The following is a 16451-nucleotide window of genomic DNA, read 5'->3' on the forward strand; positions in this document are numbered from 1 at the left end:
GTTCCTCCACATTCTGGATGGCTGCCGCTGGAGGTGTCTCTTCTCGGCCACCCTCTCCTTCCTTCTTCTCTGCGTCTCCCCCCGACCCCACGTCCACTGGGATCCTGAAAACATAAGCTCCTCTTGCTGGCTCTCTCAGCTTAGCCAGCAGCCTGGCCCTGTGGGCAGTTTCCCATCCGGTATTTGCTGTGAATGGGAAACCGAGCCAGGAGGGGACCCCGAAACACAGACGGGAGGGGAGCACCCCAAGCCCTTGAGAGAGCATCCCATGTATTTCCCTGGCCTTCCCCTGGCCTGAGAATTCGTTCACCCTGTACATCCTGATTCCTTTTACCTTAAAAATAGAGCAGAGCTTCTAGGTACTCACCCCCAAAGAATCAAAAACAGGGACTCGGATGTTGCCCCTGTGTCCCCGGCAGCACTACTCACAAGAGCTGCAAGCAGACACAGCCCACGTGTCCCTGGATGGATGACGGATTTACAAAACGGGGTCTCCGTGAACACTATGTTACTGTAATACGACGTAGGATGTGGAATTCTGACACGTGCTCCCCCATGAATGAATCTGGAAAACATTATCCTAAGCGAAAGAAACCAGTCACAAAAGAATGAATGTTGTATGATTCCGTGTCCGTGAGGTCCTCGGAACAGACAGATCTGAGGAGCCTGAAGGGAAAGCAGCGGTTGCCAGGGGCTGAGATGAGGGGAGTGGGAATGGGAGTTGAATAGGCACAGAGTTTCTGCTTGGGGCGCTGGAGAGTTCTGGAAATACAGCGATGACGCTTCTCCAACATTGTGAATACACTTGATGCCACAGAACTGTGCGCTTAAAAATGGTTACAGTGGTACATTTATGTTATGTGTATTTTACCACCATTTTAAAAAATGGAGTGTGGGTGTCTGACTGAACGCTATATCCCAAGCGCTGAGGAGACAGAGAAGGCGGACAGCACCCCCTTCCTGCTCCCTCCTCCCTCTTCTCTGCTAAGGAGGTAAAGTGCCCTGGTTGGGACTCATTCTGGAATGTACAGGTGAGCCCAGGGGATACATTAGCCTGGTTCCCTCTGGGGAAGTGGAGTCCCTGGACGGATGACAACGGGCGTCCCTGGGGAGAGTGACACAGGCGGAAGGAGGGCCCGGCAAAGGGGTGTTATGGATCTGGTCCCCACTGTGGGCAGCTGGGCTCCGTCCCCTGGGACCTGCTGAGGGACCACGAAGAACACACCTCGGGGACTGCGAGAGACCGAGGAGGGAGTGTCTGTCGGGGGGCTGCCCCAGGAGCCATTAGCGCCTCGCACTCTGCCAGGACACAGGGGCCAGGCACCAGGGGGGCCCTGCTGGTTTCTGCCGGAGTGTGTCCGAGGAACCCTGGGCAGATGCGTTCGGGGCAGCTGAGGGGAGATGCTGTTCCCTCACCGTGTGACACTGATGGGAACAGGAGGGCCACCACGAGCATGTGAGGACACACAAGTCATCCAAAAGTGACCAGTGGGGGATTCCTCTGTGTCCCTCTGGGCACCAAACTTGGGCAGACTGGGAATGGGTCTCATGGCCTGTCCCTTTCTGCAGTGATCATGGATCCCAGGATCCCTCACAGGACTGTGGTGTGGCCTGGGGCAGGGCCTGCGGGAGCCTGGGAGAGCCCAGCAGAGCAGGCCAGAGCGGCTGCCACTGCAGGCAGAACCAGGCCCTTGATCCTCCTGGAAACACTCCTGTCTAGTTCTTGCAAAGCCCAGTCCTCCACCTGTCCCTGGAAAGTGTGCCAGGAGGCCCTTGATAAGATCTTAAGTCTTCGAGGAATAATGGGCATGGCCTTAGACACTGGTTTTTCCTGTGGGCAGCTCCTTTTTCAGCCCTCTCTGGACATCAGCCTTATCTCCCCCACCCCCCGGAGGCCGGCCATCTGCCCAGCGCTGGATAGAGAGCTAGGCACAGAGCCCAGCCCGCTAGAGCCTGTAGCCTGGTGGGGAGTAAGAGGCACACACCCTGCTTGAAGCATCCACTGGGCTTGGAAGGGTAGTGGAGAATGGGAAGTGGGAGACAACCTGAGGGTCTGAGCAGGCTGCTAGGAGGTGGGATGAAGAGGCAGTGGGGGGTAGGGGCGCCTGGACCTGTGCTGTGCAAACTTGAGCTAGTTACCTAACCTCTCTGAACCTCAGTTTTCACTTCTAAGTAGTGTATTTATACCAGTTTCATGGTGTTATCGTGAGGGGTAAGTGGCAAAAGGCGTATAAATTGCTGAGAACAGTGGCTGGCACATGATATGGGCCCAGGGCACTTGAGCCATTCCTGTTATTAGAAATCAGAGTATCCATGCCCATGGGCCAAGGTGGGGTAGATCCTTTGTCCACTAGCCCAGTCTGAGAGCAGGGGCTTGTGCTGGTTGCCAGATGGCCTCTGAGACACTATTCTAACATTGTGTGAGTGTAAGGACGTCTAGATTTTGTAGGCAGAGGGAAGGGAACCTGTCTCTGGGTGAGGGGCATGGTGTGAGCAAAAGCAGAGGCCAAGAGAGCATCACATGTTCGTTTTCTATGGCCTTGTAACAAACTGCTGCAAACTTGGCGTCTTAAACCAATACCTGCTTATTATCTCACAGTTCTAAAAGTCAGAAGGCCAGCTCAGTAAGTCATGAGACAACCCCAAGTGTCAGCCGGGCGGAGTTCTCATTTGGAGACTGGTGGGTCAAGTCTGCTCCCAGGCTCATTGATTGCTGGCAGAAATCACTTGCTTGTAGAACTTGGGTGTTGTTGTAGGACTGGGGTGCCCTTCTCCTTGCTGGTCATTGACCAGGGATTTCTTCTCTTGATCCCAGGACGCTGCGTGCTTTCTTTGCATGTGCTCCTTCTTCAAACCAGCAACAGTGTGTTGCGCCTTTCTCATGTTTTGAATCTCTGTCTCTACCTCCCATTCCAGTTTTAAGGATCTCATGGCCCTGCATGAGGCCTTCCTGAATAGTCATTTTAAGGTCTGCTGATTGGGAATTTAGTTATATTTTCAAAATCCCTTCCCAGGAGTAGCTAGATTAGTGTTTGATTGAGTAACTGGGAGAAGGTGTACACCCAGAACCTTCTTAGGGTTCTGCCTACCACATGTGGCATGTGGCCAGTAGAAGAAGTAGGGCAAGAGGGGCTCGTGGACAACCATTGGAGCAGGAGGGGTAAGGTGGGCCTTGGTGGTAGAAAGGATGTAAGCCTGCTATAGGCTTTGAATGGCAGGTGGATGAACGGGCCTCCTGGGACATCCCTGCCTTCACCTATCCCTATGGCGCTACACCACTCAGCGTGCTTCTCCCCAGTCCGAGCCAACTCCCTGTAGACCCGCTGCCACCCTCTGAGGAGGGCACCCAGGCCCGAAACTTCGGACTCTTCCTTCTGGGTCAGGAGGACATACCCAGGAGCCCCTGGGCTGCAGAGCTCAAGAACCCAGAATCAGCACTACACGGTTCCGCCGCAACAGACCTGGCGCCCTGTGGAGGCAGGGAAATGCAGCCGAACACCAAAATATGAGCCAGGAAATCAGTTGAGGAATGTATGTGTCCCCCCGGGCAGCTCTTCTTCCCCACCACCAGCACCAACTTCAGAAAAGCCCGAGGACGGTCCAGGGGAGTCCATATTCATGGTCTCAGCAGCATTTCTGGAGCCCAGTGCCCTCTTCTGGATCCATTACAGTTGAAAACTCAACACACCCTTGATAGCTGGTGAATAGCTATGTTCCCAAAAAGTTCTCAGTAATCTAAGGTCTTAAAATTCTAATGCTCTTTTCAATATTTGAGGACCTTACCTTTATTATGCACAGTAACTTCTTGGATACATGCAGTCCCTTGTGGTCCCAGAGCCCTGTGCGTTCCTTGTGTATCTACTGGGGGTCGTTTGGTAGAAGACCACTCTACTCATTCTGATGATGAAATCCCACGCAGGCTGGGCTTCCTCCTTGCTTGAATGCAGTCCCCCAGAGAAAGCAGTGATTTTCTGATGATGAAAGGGACACCAGATAAGCCTTGAAGCCCCTTCCCATCTGGCCTAGAGCCTGTCAGAAGGAAGGGAAGGGTCTCTGATGGGAAGGGACCTAGAGGTGAGAAGGGTTCCAGTTCTCCCCACTTCCAGGTGGGGTCCGGTGGGGGCTTTGAGGGATAGGAGTGGGCTCCTGCGATGGCTGGGTTGACCCAGTCCAGTCAGGGAAGGACGGCGGTTCTGCAGGTGGCCGTCAGCGGGTAACCCCGGAATGCCAGCCACGTTAAGCCAGGCCAGCATGAAGAGAGGGCCCGAGGGCTCATGGGAGAGCCACGTGCCTATGAGGGGTGGCCAGATGGCGCCGTTGGCTGGCCCGTGCTCTCCCAAACTCTTCATACTCTGTCATTAAAAATCAGTCATGTCCTTCCGTGACCGAGCGTAATGTGTCCTGAGGAGCTGCAGCATAACAAGGCTGCAAAGTTGTGTGTAGACCATCAAGGCCTGCAGGCCTCACCTGATTTAGGGGGCCGTGTGGTGTCCCAAGAGAAAGCATCTCTTTAGAAGGAGACCCCATAGGGGGTTTGTGTCTGGAGACCCTGGTACGTCCCAGTGCTTGGGTCCGGGCTATCAAAGCCCGTGGTCTGTTTCTTTCTGCTTTGTGGTAGACTTGGCTAACCCCAGGTGGGGAAGCGGGGCCTGGCAGGGGGGCTGGGTCTGCGTCCTGCAGAACCCCAGGTGGCAAGGCCCAGGTGTGGACTAACGCCCAACGCTGCACAAGTACTGCGTGGCCTCCTTAGGCGCGCTGCCTGCCTTGTCTGGGCCTCAGCTTCCCTCCACGTGCAGGGGGAGTTGCAGCACAGTCTTCACCCTGAAGGCAAACTGGCGCCCCACTGACTTCTGTGGGTTGCTGGGAGGCTGGGAGGCTGGGACGGAGGAGAAGACGTCCCAGGAGCGCCCCGGGGAGTGGTTCTCAACCGGGCATCACCCGCACCTCCCTCCAGCTGCGTGAGTCTCACCCCGCCCGCTCTTCTGTCTCCTGCAGCCCCCCGCAGCCCCTGAGCTGGAGGGATGGAGAACTCCTCCGCTGCGTCTGCCTCATCCGAGGCTGGGAGCAGCCGCTCCCAGGAGATCGAGGAGCTGGAGCGCTTCATTGACAGCTACGTGCTCGAGTACCAGGTGCAGGGGCTGCTGGCCGACAAGACGGAGGGGGACGGCGAGAGCGAGCAGACGCAGTCGCACATCTCCCAGGTGAGTGCCGGCGGGGCCTGGGCAGGTGCAGGTTCCAGTGCAGGGGGGTGAGGGACCCTAAATCCAGGGAGCGTCTAGCCACCTGGCCCTTGATTCTGAGGCACGGCTGGCCCCGGGTGGCAGAGCCTGGGATCCAGGCAGGGAGTCCCTCGGCTCCACTGCGCCTCCGTCCTGCCCCACTGGGCCGCCTGGGCCCGGCCAGACTCAAAATTCATTGGACACAGATTTACTGAGAGCCTGTTACGTGCTAAGCACAGTTCCCTGTCCTCCATGAGCTTGTGTTCTATGAGACGTCTGGAGATTGTGGCTTCTCCAGCATGCACATCACAAAAGGCTGTAACTTGGGAACATTTTCTCTGATTTCAAATACAGGCAGTTGTTGGCAGCCAAAGAGCTGGTCTCAGGCACTCATCAGGAGCTCTGTGTGCCGGCCCTACGTAGGTGCCTGAGGCATTCTGAGCAGAGTGTCAGGTTGGTGTCGTCTGGCCATGGGCTAGTCTGTGGCAGCGCTGGGCTTGGGTGGAAAACAGACTTGCTGACTGTGGGCCAAGATTTGGAAACCTGAAGTTCTCAAGAGTAAAGTGTGAGCCATTAGGGGTCATGGTGATGTCACATGCATCTTTCCTTAATACTGTAAATCCCCAGGAGATATTGCTTCAAGAGTTGGTTCCAAATGTCTTTCTAGCTGTCTGTGTGACTTCGGGCAAACCTCTCAGCTTCTCTGAGTCTTGATTTTCTTAGCGGGTGAATAGGGATTATCCTGTTGCCTCAGGAATATTAGAAGGTAAAAGGGGGTCAGAGGCTCCCAAAGCTACAGAAAAGCAGGGTGTTTTCTGCACAAGGAGACACAGGATGCATTCCTCCTCCTGTTCAGGATCTGGATCTTGGGTGTTCACGTCTTGCTCTTGTTGTCCTACCTCAAGCCGGGTCTCCTCTGACCAATAGAGGGGGACCACCTGGGTACCCTGCTTTGGAGAAAAAGCCAAGTGCAACTAGTGGGCTCCCTGTCTGGGTGGGCAGAAGACCCAGACCCTCTGGCCATTCGGAAAGCCAGAGGAAACCTGGAACTCGTGACCGGGGGTTAACCTGGGACATTTGGAAGATATAATGATCCTACACCTTACCCCACAAAGGCAGGGAAGAGAAAAACTGGCCCTGAGAGAGAAGTGATGCTTTCCACTGTGTCTTTAAAGTTCTAAATTTGCTCTACAAGCATGTATCTAACATCTCCCATGTGTCTGACACCATGCTGGGGCTGGGTATCTGGGGGCAAGCAAAAGAGGCATAAAGTTCTGCCCTCATGGGCCTTACATTCTAGGGATGGGTAACAATTGCTGTGCAGGAAAATAAATTAAGAAAACAAAATAGGGAGTGATGAGCACGGGGAGGGGTTTGTAGTTTTAAGTAGAAATATAAGGGAGGATGTCACCGAAGTAGGTGAGGGGCTAGCAAAGGCCCAGCTGGAGGAGTGTCCTGGGTCAACAAGGCGACCAAGGTGCAGAGCAAAAGGGAGAGCCAGAGGGGATGAGTCATGGAGAAAAGGGGGTCACGTTGATAACAAGTGCAGGCGCCGAGCCGGGGGTCTGCCGGCACTGAGCAAGCCCGGTTGGGAGGAAGGACCCATCAGGTGGGATGTGTTCAAGGAGATGGGGGTGGTTTAGCTGTGTCGACGGCAGCTGCTGGGCCATGGAAGAGGAAGACCGAGAAGGACCTGACAAGCTATGGGGGCTCATGAGGGGACCCTGCCTAGAGAGGTGCCCATCAAGGGGCAGGGGCTAATGGTCAGGAGATGGGTTGCAGATGGGGAGGGTAATACGGATCCTCTATGTATTACAGGGGTGTCTCTGTAAAGGGGAGAGACCTGGTATTTGGGGAAGCGAGGTCAAAACGGGAGCATCTACAATATGTCGTGCATGGATGGGAGTGGTCTGGGGCAGAGGGAAGGCTCCGTGGAACTGTGGCCTTGAGTAGAGGAGAAGGCTTGACCTTGGCTCACCCACGATCACATAGGGGGGCTTTTCCAGGCTTATAGCCGTGCTTCCAGAATGACCCATTGTGCAACATAGCCGCGAGTTTCTCCAGCTGTTTTCAGCCACGATGGCGCAGGTGCAGGTGAAGAGTTACAGAACTGAATTTAACTGGGACTGAGGTTTCTCTGGGCAGTGACGCTGGAGGGAAAGAAGGGCGGGGTAGAAGGAGTCAGGACAGCACATTCCCTGACACTGAGCCAGGCGAGGACAGGAGTGAGGACCCAAGGCAGAGAGAGCTGCTGAAGGGTGGTGGGTCAGTGGACTGGGGGTCCCAGGGAGTGGGTGAGTGGCTGGAGTCCTGCAGGAGTGAACAGCAAAGGGGAGTGCCTAGGAGTGGGCATTTGGAGTCCAGGGCAGGAAGTGCAGCAGTGGGCAGTGGAAGGCTGGGCACGAGCGTGGAGGTGTTGAGCGAAGAGATCAAGAGGAGGGCCGGGGAGCTGATTGGCGGGGCAGAGAAGCCACTGTCACTGATGTCGACATGTTTCAGAAAAGGTGGCCACGATCCAGAAGAACAGCCTTAAGAAGTACAGAAACTGAGGCGGGGGTGGGTGACCAGGGGTCTACAGCTGATTGCGCGGAGCGGGTGCCTTGTCTGAGGATGTGTTAGTTTCAGCCGCCTTTATCGTACACTGAGCAGTAGCATCCCCTGAAGTGGCCAGGAGAGGGGGGACGGGCTCAGACTAAACTGGACCATTTCCATGGGAAATGAACCTCTTTGGGTCGTGGAGGGCAGGAAGGGGAGGGAATTAGGTGGATGGACTCTCGCATACTCCAAGCACTGTGGGTGGGGCGCGGGGCTGGTCGGCCCATGCTGCCCGCCTCCCAGACTGTTGTGGCCTCCCGTGGCCTACAGCGGGGTCCCTTTGGAGACTCCTCCTCCTGAGGTAGGCTCCTTTCATAGGAGGAGTGTCCAAAGATCCATGAAGCTTTACCCCAGAGGAATACCTGACCCACGGTAGAATTTCTGTTCCCACAGTAGCCACTGGGGAGAAAATTCTGGAGGCAGGGCCCCTCCTGGTATCTCTGGCCTCCCTGTGCTCTCTCGCTCTGGGCCTTGCCCTTGTGGCTGCTGCTTCTGGGAGAGGTCAGGCCTGACCATGCTTGGATGTCCACATCTGCAGGGGCTTTCAAATAGATGTTTGTTGGGAGGCTGTGTGGAAAACATGGCCACTTCCAACATCCGATGTGTTCCTTAAACTTCCTGCGATCTCTGAAATTCCCTGGAAGAATGGGAACACCTGGCAAACGCCTGGGGTCCGCCTGTGTGCCGATGGCCAAGGAGAGATGTTTTAACCCGATGCCCACCAAACCCACTACCAGAAGCTGGGGAGCGGACTCCAGAGGAAGGGCGGCAGTGGACAGCTTTCGGAAAGGCTGGGGTTAGATGCATTTATATGGCACATTCTTTAAAAAAAAAAAATAAAGTCTCTGTTGACAAAGCTTTTTTTTTTTTAAATTTAATTTTATTTTTTTTATTTGACAGAGAGAGAGCTCACAAGTAGGCGGTGGGGGTGGGGGGAAGCAGGCTCCCCGCTGAGCAGAGAGCCTGATGTGGGGTTCGATCCCAGGACCCTGATCATGACCTGAGCCGAAGGCAGTGGCTTAACCCACTGAGCCACCCAGGAGCCCCATCTGTTGACAAAGCTTTAAGGAAAGTCTTTCTGCTAGAGCCTTTTTGCTTTTTCTTATTTAACCTGATGACTATTTTAAATGGAGGCGAAGAACCAAAAAAAACCAAAACAAAACAAAACAAAATCCTCAGAGAATGTCCCCATCTGCCTGTCTGCGGTGGTGTTTTGATGTCTCTGGGAGAGGAAAATTGGAAGAATCTTGGAAACGTTGAGAAAACTTGAGAGAGGGGAGAATAATGTTGCTTTTCAGTTGGTGAGATCATTTTTTTTAGGATATGAGAGATGATGGTTGGCCCTCAGAAGAAAATGCCTCATGAAGCTTGTACAGTTGTGTTCTCCCCCTCCCCTCCTTTAGCAACAAGTAGGAAGAAAGATGGATGGAAGAATGGAAAGAGATTAGATAGAGAAGATAGATAGATAGATAGAGTGAGCCAGTGAGCTTCCTTTTCTTTAGATGAGTAACCAAGAGAATGTATGTTCTACATTTCCCAATGCTTTTGGGATATCATATTTAAAATTAGGGGGCGCCTGGGTGTCTCTGTGGGTTAAGGCTCTGCCTTTGGCTCAGGTCATGATCCCAGGGTCCTGGGATTGAGCCCTGCATCGGGCTCTCTGCACAGTGGAGAGACTGCTCCCCGCACCCCCGTCTACTTGTGATCTCTGTCAAATAAATAAATAAAATCTTAAAAAATAAATAAAATAAAATTGCATGCCCCCCCCATAGACATATCAGGAGTGCCTGCACTCCAGTGGATTCCAAGTCCATAAGGCACGTCCTGAAAGTTGTCTTCCCTGTGTCTTTGAGAGAACGGAGGATAATAGCCCTGTTCCACAGGAGAGAAGCCTGCTGGAGGACAGAGGTGGGAACGGACCAAACCACACTGCTTCATGGTGGCTGAGCGGGGCCCCAATCCTTCCCTCCCCACTTCTGGCCACCTGCCTCGAGCTCCACTGTCAAATGCATAGAACGTAAGAACATTGTAAAGAGCAGATACATTGAAGGTGAAATGAACCAGTGAGGGTGAAAAGAACTTCCTATGGTCCTTTTTGAGGATGTCGGGCACTTAAGGCTCCTAAGCTTTGTCTAAAATGCTGAGTGTCCTTCACAAGACCAGTGTAACCATGCGGATAGGAAGAATGGGATACAAATATTCAGGTTGGCATGACTTCTCTCACTCACCGTGTTTTTCCTTCTTTTTCTCATCATGTTTTTCCTCCATTCTGCCTTCCCTGTTCGCTGTTCCCTCATCCCCCTTCTATCCCATTCCTTCGTTGCCTCCTGCCCTTTGCACCCACTCCCCTGCTGACTTTGCTTGGAGGAGGAAGCCCTCAGTGGTGGACCACCCATGAAGGGCTTAACTGAAGAAGTGAGTTGAAGGGGAACTGTGGGACACTTGAGCATGGGGGCCTCATCCTCCTTCTTAGAGAGAGGATTCATTTTTACTTACATGAGTACTCTATGCATAGTTCTTAGGATACACAAAATTCTAATATTAGCAATAAAATATCCCTTAGCTGCTACCTCTTACCACCACCTTGATTGGTGAGTGGACTTCATCCTTTTTCTTGCTTTTACCAACCTATATATAGCATAGGACTTACAGAAGCACATTATTTCAAAATCATAAGTCAGGGATGCTTGGGTGGCTCAGTCGGTTAAGCATCTGCCTTCAGCTCCGGCCATGATCTCAGGGTCCTGGGATTGGGTCCTGCATCGGGCTTCTTGCTCAGCAGGGAGCCTGCTTCTCCCTCTCCCTCAGCCTGCCGCTCCCTCTCCTTGTGTGCTCTCTCTCCCCGACAAATAAATAAATTAAAAAAACAAACCTCACTAATCATAGCCAATGAATATATTGTTCAATAACCTACATCTTTTACCTTGCTGTATTCCCCAGGGATTCTTCCAGCCTTGTACACCCACGGTGTTCTGTTTAATGGCTACATTGTAGTCTGTGCCATGGATGTTCCATAGTTACATGCACCTGCTGAGGGGGATTCAAGGAACTTCTGAGTTTTCCCCTGGAAATGTAAGACATGTCAACGAATGTTACAGAACGTGCCTCCTCCTGCACATGTAAGAGTGTTTATTTAGGTAGATGCTGAGAAATAAAATCATTTTTAATAGCTATTGTCAGATTGTTTCCTAGAATGTTCTGTTTTTCATGCCACCACCAGTGTATTGAGACAGAGCATCTCTTGGCCTCTTAATTTGCATTTTCTTGGTGTCTAGTGAAGAAGCGCCCTTTTTAGTCTGATTACCTGTCTTTTTTTAGTGAGTTAAAATTTTATTTTACTTTTAAAACAACAATTGGAAAAACAGAGGTAATCAGGAAACGGAGGAAGAAACCCATCATGCCTTTGTGATATAACTAATGTTATATAGGGTACTGTTTTTTCTTTATGTACCTTTTACAATGTTGAACTCGCATACCTGTAATTTATAACATAGTCACTTTTTTAGCATGATCTAGACTTCGTTTGGTGGGTTGTGACACAAAGTGTTATTGTTTTAAATCTGCCTCTGTGAATCACTATTGGTTTAAGAATGAAGTATAATTAGAGCTAAGGTTTTGTTCATTCAAGCCCTGTTCTAGGCTCTGGGGATAAACTCAAGAACAGAATGAACCATAATCCCTGCCCCCAACCCCTCCAATCTCCCAGGCTTCCTTTCGAATGGAGAAAGACCAATGACAGACCAAGAAGGAAATAGGATGGTAGAAGGTGTTCTACACCTGAGTGGGCAGGAGAGGGGATAGTGCTGGGCTGTCCCAGGGAGCTTACTCAGACTTTAGAGCAAAGACTTGAAGAAAGTAAGAAAATGAGGCCATGTGGGAACCAGTGTTCCAGGCAAAGGGAATGTTGAGGGCCTAGCTCTGGTGTGGGAGCGTGTCCTGCTTCGAGGAACAGCTTGGGAGCCATTCTGGCTGGAGCAGAGTGAGCAAGGGAGCGTGTCATAGAAGAGGCAGATCTGCAGGGCCTTTCTCTCCCTGGTGTGGACTCTGGCATTTTCTCTAGTGAGATGGGATGGTGCTAAAGGGTTTTGAGCAGAGGACAGGTATGGTATGACTGCCTACATAGGGTCACTCGGGAGGCTGTGAGGAGAAGAGGCTATGGAAGGAGCTGGCAGTGGGGAGTGGTCAGGAAAGGAAGCGGGGAGACCAGGAAGCTGTTTGGCTGGTGCAGGCAAGAGGGGATGGTGGCTCGGAGCCGTGGGGTCACTGTGCAGGTGGTAAGGGGCAGTCTTGTTATACCTTAAAAGTACAGATAACGTGATCTTCTGATGAATAACCTTGAGGATTTTAGCCTGAGTAACTGGAGGAAGAGACTTTACAGAAATGAGAGATATATAGGAGACCCCAAGAATAGCTTTGGAGAGCAAAGATCAAGAGTCGAGTTTTGGAACATGTAAGGTTTAAGATAGCATTAACGTCTCGGTGGAGATGCCAGTGAAGCAGGTGGGTGTGCAGAGGTGGTGTTCAGAGGAGAGGAATGACCTGGAGACTTATATCTGTCAATAGCAGCATACGGATGGCATCTTAAGCCCAGGAATGAGCTTAGAGAAGAGGGTCTAAGATTGAGCCCTAGGAGACCGAGGATATGAGCAGTAACTAACAGAGACACTGAAATGAGTCCATGTTAACTCATTTGCTCTTCGCAACAATTCTGTGAAGATACTGTTATTGTTACTAGTTTACAGGGGAGGAAACTAAGGCACAGAGAGGTTGAATAAGCAGAGCAAGGTCACACAGCAAATGTGTGGCCAGTCTGAGGTCTGAACCAGGTGGTCTTACTCCAGTTGTCATCCAGTTAACCTCTTTCCTATTGGTAGTTCCTGTTCATTATTGTGGGGAGGGGGAACAGGAATTGAGTCTTAGGGATAAGGTGGCTTGTCCAAGTTGAGAGAGTAATAGAAGCAGGCGTGAGAACTCAAGATTCACTGCGTCGTGAGAACTTGAGCTCCTAATCACTACATTACGCTGCCTCTACAACAGGAAAGTTTTTTTTGTTGGTTTTTTTTTTTTTTCTTTTTAAGACATGTGCATAAAGCCTTTGTTCTTCTCTCAAATCTCAGCCCTAGGGCAGGGCCTCCTCCCTCTCACACACCAGGCTTTTCTGGAGCATCACAGGGATGCAGAGTGGGCTGCCCACCAGTCTCTGCTCCCACCTCCCCTTCTTGTTTCTCCTCTCCGTGGACAAGGAGCCCTCAAACTCTTCCCTGGGTGGTCCTACCACCCCCTTGATTAAGAAACCCTGAATAAGATGACTTTTTAAATGATTTTTCACTTTGAAATAAATACAGACATAAATAAAAATGTCAACAATAGTACCAAGAATCCCTGACTATCCTTCACCCGGAGCATCCGATTTTCTTATTTTACCACTCTGCTTTCTGCCTCTCACGTCTCTCGAGAGAAAGAGAGAGAAAGAGATTCTCTAAAGGGATTCTTTTTTTATGTATTTGAGAGTAAGGTGCAGACTCTCCTTTATTGCTAAACACTTCAATGTGTATTTTCTAAGAACAGGGACATTCTCTGACATAGTCATAGTACAGGAAGTAAACCCTGAAACAGTATTATTATTTAATGCATAGACTTTATATTTCACCAGTTTTCCCAGTAATATCCTTTATAGCAAAAAAAGAAGGAAGGAAAGGTTCCGGAAGGAGGGAAGGAAGGAAGAAAGGGAAGGATGAAACAAGGGAAAGGAAAAAAGGAAGGGAAGAAGGAAGAAATTGTAGGTTCCTCAAAAATTAAACATAGAATTACCATGTGAGGCTGCAATTCTACTTCTGGATATATACCCCCAAAGAATTCAAAACAAGGACATGGACAGATATTTATACACCCATATTCATAGCAGCATTATTCACACTAGCCAAAAGGTGGAAATAACCCAAGTGCCCATCAGTAGATGACTGGATAAACCAACTGTGGTCTGTCCATACAATGAAAGAGTATTGAGGCTCAAGAAGAACAGGAGATCCTGTGACATGTGCAACATGGATGAACCTCGAGGACTTTATGCTCAGTGAAATAAGCACACACAAAGGGACAGCTACTATGGGATTCTACTTGATGAGACACTGACAATAGCAAAGCTTGCGGAGAATGAAAGCAGAAGAATGAAATGGGTGGCAGGGGTTGGGAGAGCAGGAGTCGGGGGTGAGGGTTTGATGGGGACAGAGTTTCAGGTTGAGATGATAAAGTTAAGTCCTGGAGATGGGGCGCCTGGGTGGCTCAGTCGGTTGAGCATCTGCCCTCGGCTCAGATCATGATCCCAGGGTCCTGGGATTGAGTCCCACATGGGGCTCCCTGCTCACCAGGGAGTCTGCTTCTCCCTCTGCACACCCCACCCCCCGGCTCCTGCTCGCTGTCTCTCAAAAAATAAATAAAATCTTAAAAAAAAAAAGGAAAGAAAAAGTCCTGGAGATAGATGGTGGTGACAGCTGCAGGATAATGTGAATGAACTTAATGCCGCTGAAATACACTCTTGAAAATGGTACATTTTATGTTCTGTATATTTTTCTATAATAAAAAAATCTCTGGTTCAGTGTCTAATCCAAGATCACACATTACATTTAGTATCCAACACTTTTATTGGCTCTTTGAATTAAAAGCTATTTATGCCTTTACTCATTCTGCCACTTTTTGGCTGTGTAACCCTGGGCAAGTTATCAGCCATGCTATGCCTCAGATCCTGTATTTGCAAAGTGGGCATACGAAAGGTGCCCAGATGGCTATGAGGAGTAAATGTTAACATATGTCATAGGTTAGATGTAAATGAAATCTAGATACATTGTGACGAACGCATTTTTGTTATACACGCGCTGGCTACACACGTAGCCTTTCACTTGCCTTTCATTTTGCCCAGGATTCCTTTTGTCACACCAAGTATAGTCCAAAACTCATATCTTGGCATTTGATCAACTTGGAATGTGCTGGTGACAGTGTGAGGCAGACATCGAGGGTTACTTTTCCTCACTTTCCTCCAGTTGTCTCAATCCCAGTGTTTATTGATGATCTCTCCTTTCCCCTGACTAGAAACACTAGCCTCATCATAATAGAATCTAGGATCTGAATTCCCATTTGTACGTGGGTGCAGGGATACAGTTTTCCATTTGTCTCTTTGTCTCGTCCTGTACTGAGTCAACTTGCTGGTTTGGCTCAAGCCTTGTAATGTAGCTGGATATCGGGGAGTGCCGTCCCTGGGGGGCTTCATACCCCTGAAAAGTATACCCTCAGCTCCCCCCACTCTGTGCTTTTCCTCCCCCAGGGCCCCATGGGTTCCCCCTATATTTTACCAAGTCGGATCCTAAAATACTGTCCCTCCTGGGATGCAGATGACAAGAAAGCAGGTTATATTTTTTTACTATGAATTTTTTTTTAATTTATTGCTTAAGATTAGTAAGTGATCTCTACACCCAGTGTGGAGCTTGATCTTGTAACCCTGAAATGAAGAGTCACCTGCTCCCCCAGCCGAGCCAGCCAGGTGCCCCTGCTATGAGATAATTTAATTGTGCCGATAAGAGCGAAGAGTAACAGAATTAGCATCTATTTTGGGTATAGAATAAGCATCTGTACTCCCCTGTTTATGAAGTCTTCACCCTGTGCCATCTGTGTTTCAGGTTTTTAAAGTAAGAAATAAATCATAGCAGCGGGCTGGAGGCCCCACACCACTCTCACGAATTCGATGTCCTTCGTTTCCATATAGGAAAATGTCCCACTTTTCCTGCCTCCTTGTGTTCAGTGACCTTCTCAGGAGGACACCACCTCTTTCCCCAGAGGACTTGCTCCTAGCAGTAAACCGGTTTTCCTTGAAGGAGAAACTCCCTAGTATGGAATCAGGCGGTGGGGGATGGGCCAGCTGGGCCTGCTCTCCAGGCAGAATCTTCTCTCCATTCTAGAATCATCTCAGACAGAAAAGGACAAATTTGGGGAAGGTCTGCGTCTGGAGATTTTTCTAGGTGATGGTTCCGAAAGGGCAAGGGGGAGGCAGTGGGTGGGGGCTGGGGCCTAGGAGCAATCCCAGCAGAGGTGGGCAGGAGCTTTGGAGTGGGAAAGGGAGAGTTCCCAATGGGCTTTAGGGAGCGAGGAAGGAGCCCTCATCCCTGCTGGTGGTGATCCCAGCCGTCCCGGGACTGCTGCTCCTTCAGGCGCTGGAGCTGGGTGCCTTGTGAGCCCAGCCCCGTGGGCACAGCTTTGTGGGATAAGTGCAGGGATTCACGCTGAATTCCTTCCGGGGCGAGGGGCTGGGCTCAGGAAAGCTATGCCCAGCTGGACCACAGTCCCTTCCGCAACCACTTTGCCCAGGGACCTGCCTCTGTCCAGCCCTGACTGGGTCTCTGGGGTGGGTTTCTGCAGGCTTGACCACCTCTGCTTGCTGCTTGTCTACCACACTCCCAGATCCATTTCTTCATTTCCGTCTTTGCCTCCACTGCCAGTGGGAACCTGGATGCTGGACCCAAGCCTCCTGCCCCGCTTCCCACCCTGCCCCCGCCCGGGCTAGTTAGCCTTCCCTGACATGGCTCTGATGACGTCCTTCCCTAGCAAGGTCACCCCCCTTCTTCTGGCCCTGTCTACCGGAAAAGTCTC

The 16451-nt window shown here is 50.9% G+C and overlaps 1 protein-coding gene across 4 annotated transcripts in view; it reads left to right on the forward strand.

The window, feature by feature from the left end:
• The window catches only part of CTIF (cap binding complex dependent translation initiation factor), a 279477-nt gene that overhangs the window by 67859 nt on the left and 195167 nt on the right, over positions 1-16451 (forward strand). For all 4 annotated transcript variants that reach the window (XM_059409620.1, XM_059409622.1, XM_059409623.1 and 1 more), the window contains exon 2: positions 4996-5201. In XM_059409620.1, coding sequence (XP_059265603.1) covers positions 5022-5201 — 180 coding nt within the window. In that variant the 5' untranslated portion in view covers positions 4996-5021. The remainder of the gene's footprint in view (positions 1-4995; positions 5202-16451) is intronic.

The sequence above is a fragment of the Mustela nigripes genome, chromosome 8 (assembly GCF_022355385.1).
Source record: "Mustela nigripes isolate SB6536 chromosome 8, MUSNIG.SB6536, whole genome shotgun sequence".
In the NCBI taxonomy this organism is placed as follows: domain Eukaryota; kingdom Metazoa; phylum Chordata; class Mammalia; order Carnivora; family Mustelidae; genus Mustela; species Mustela nigripes.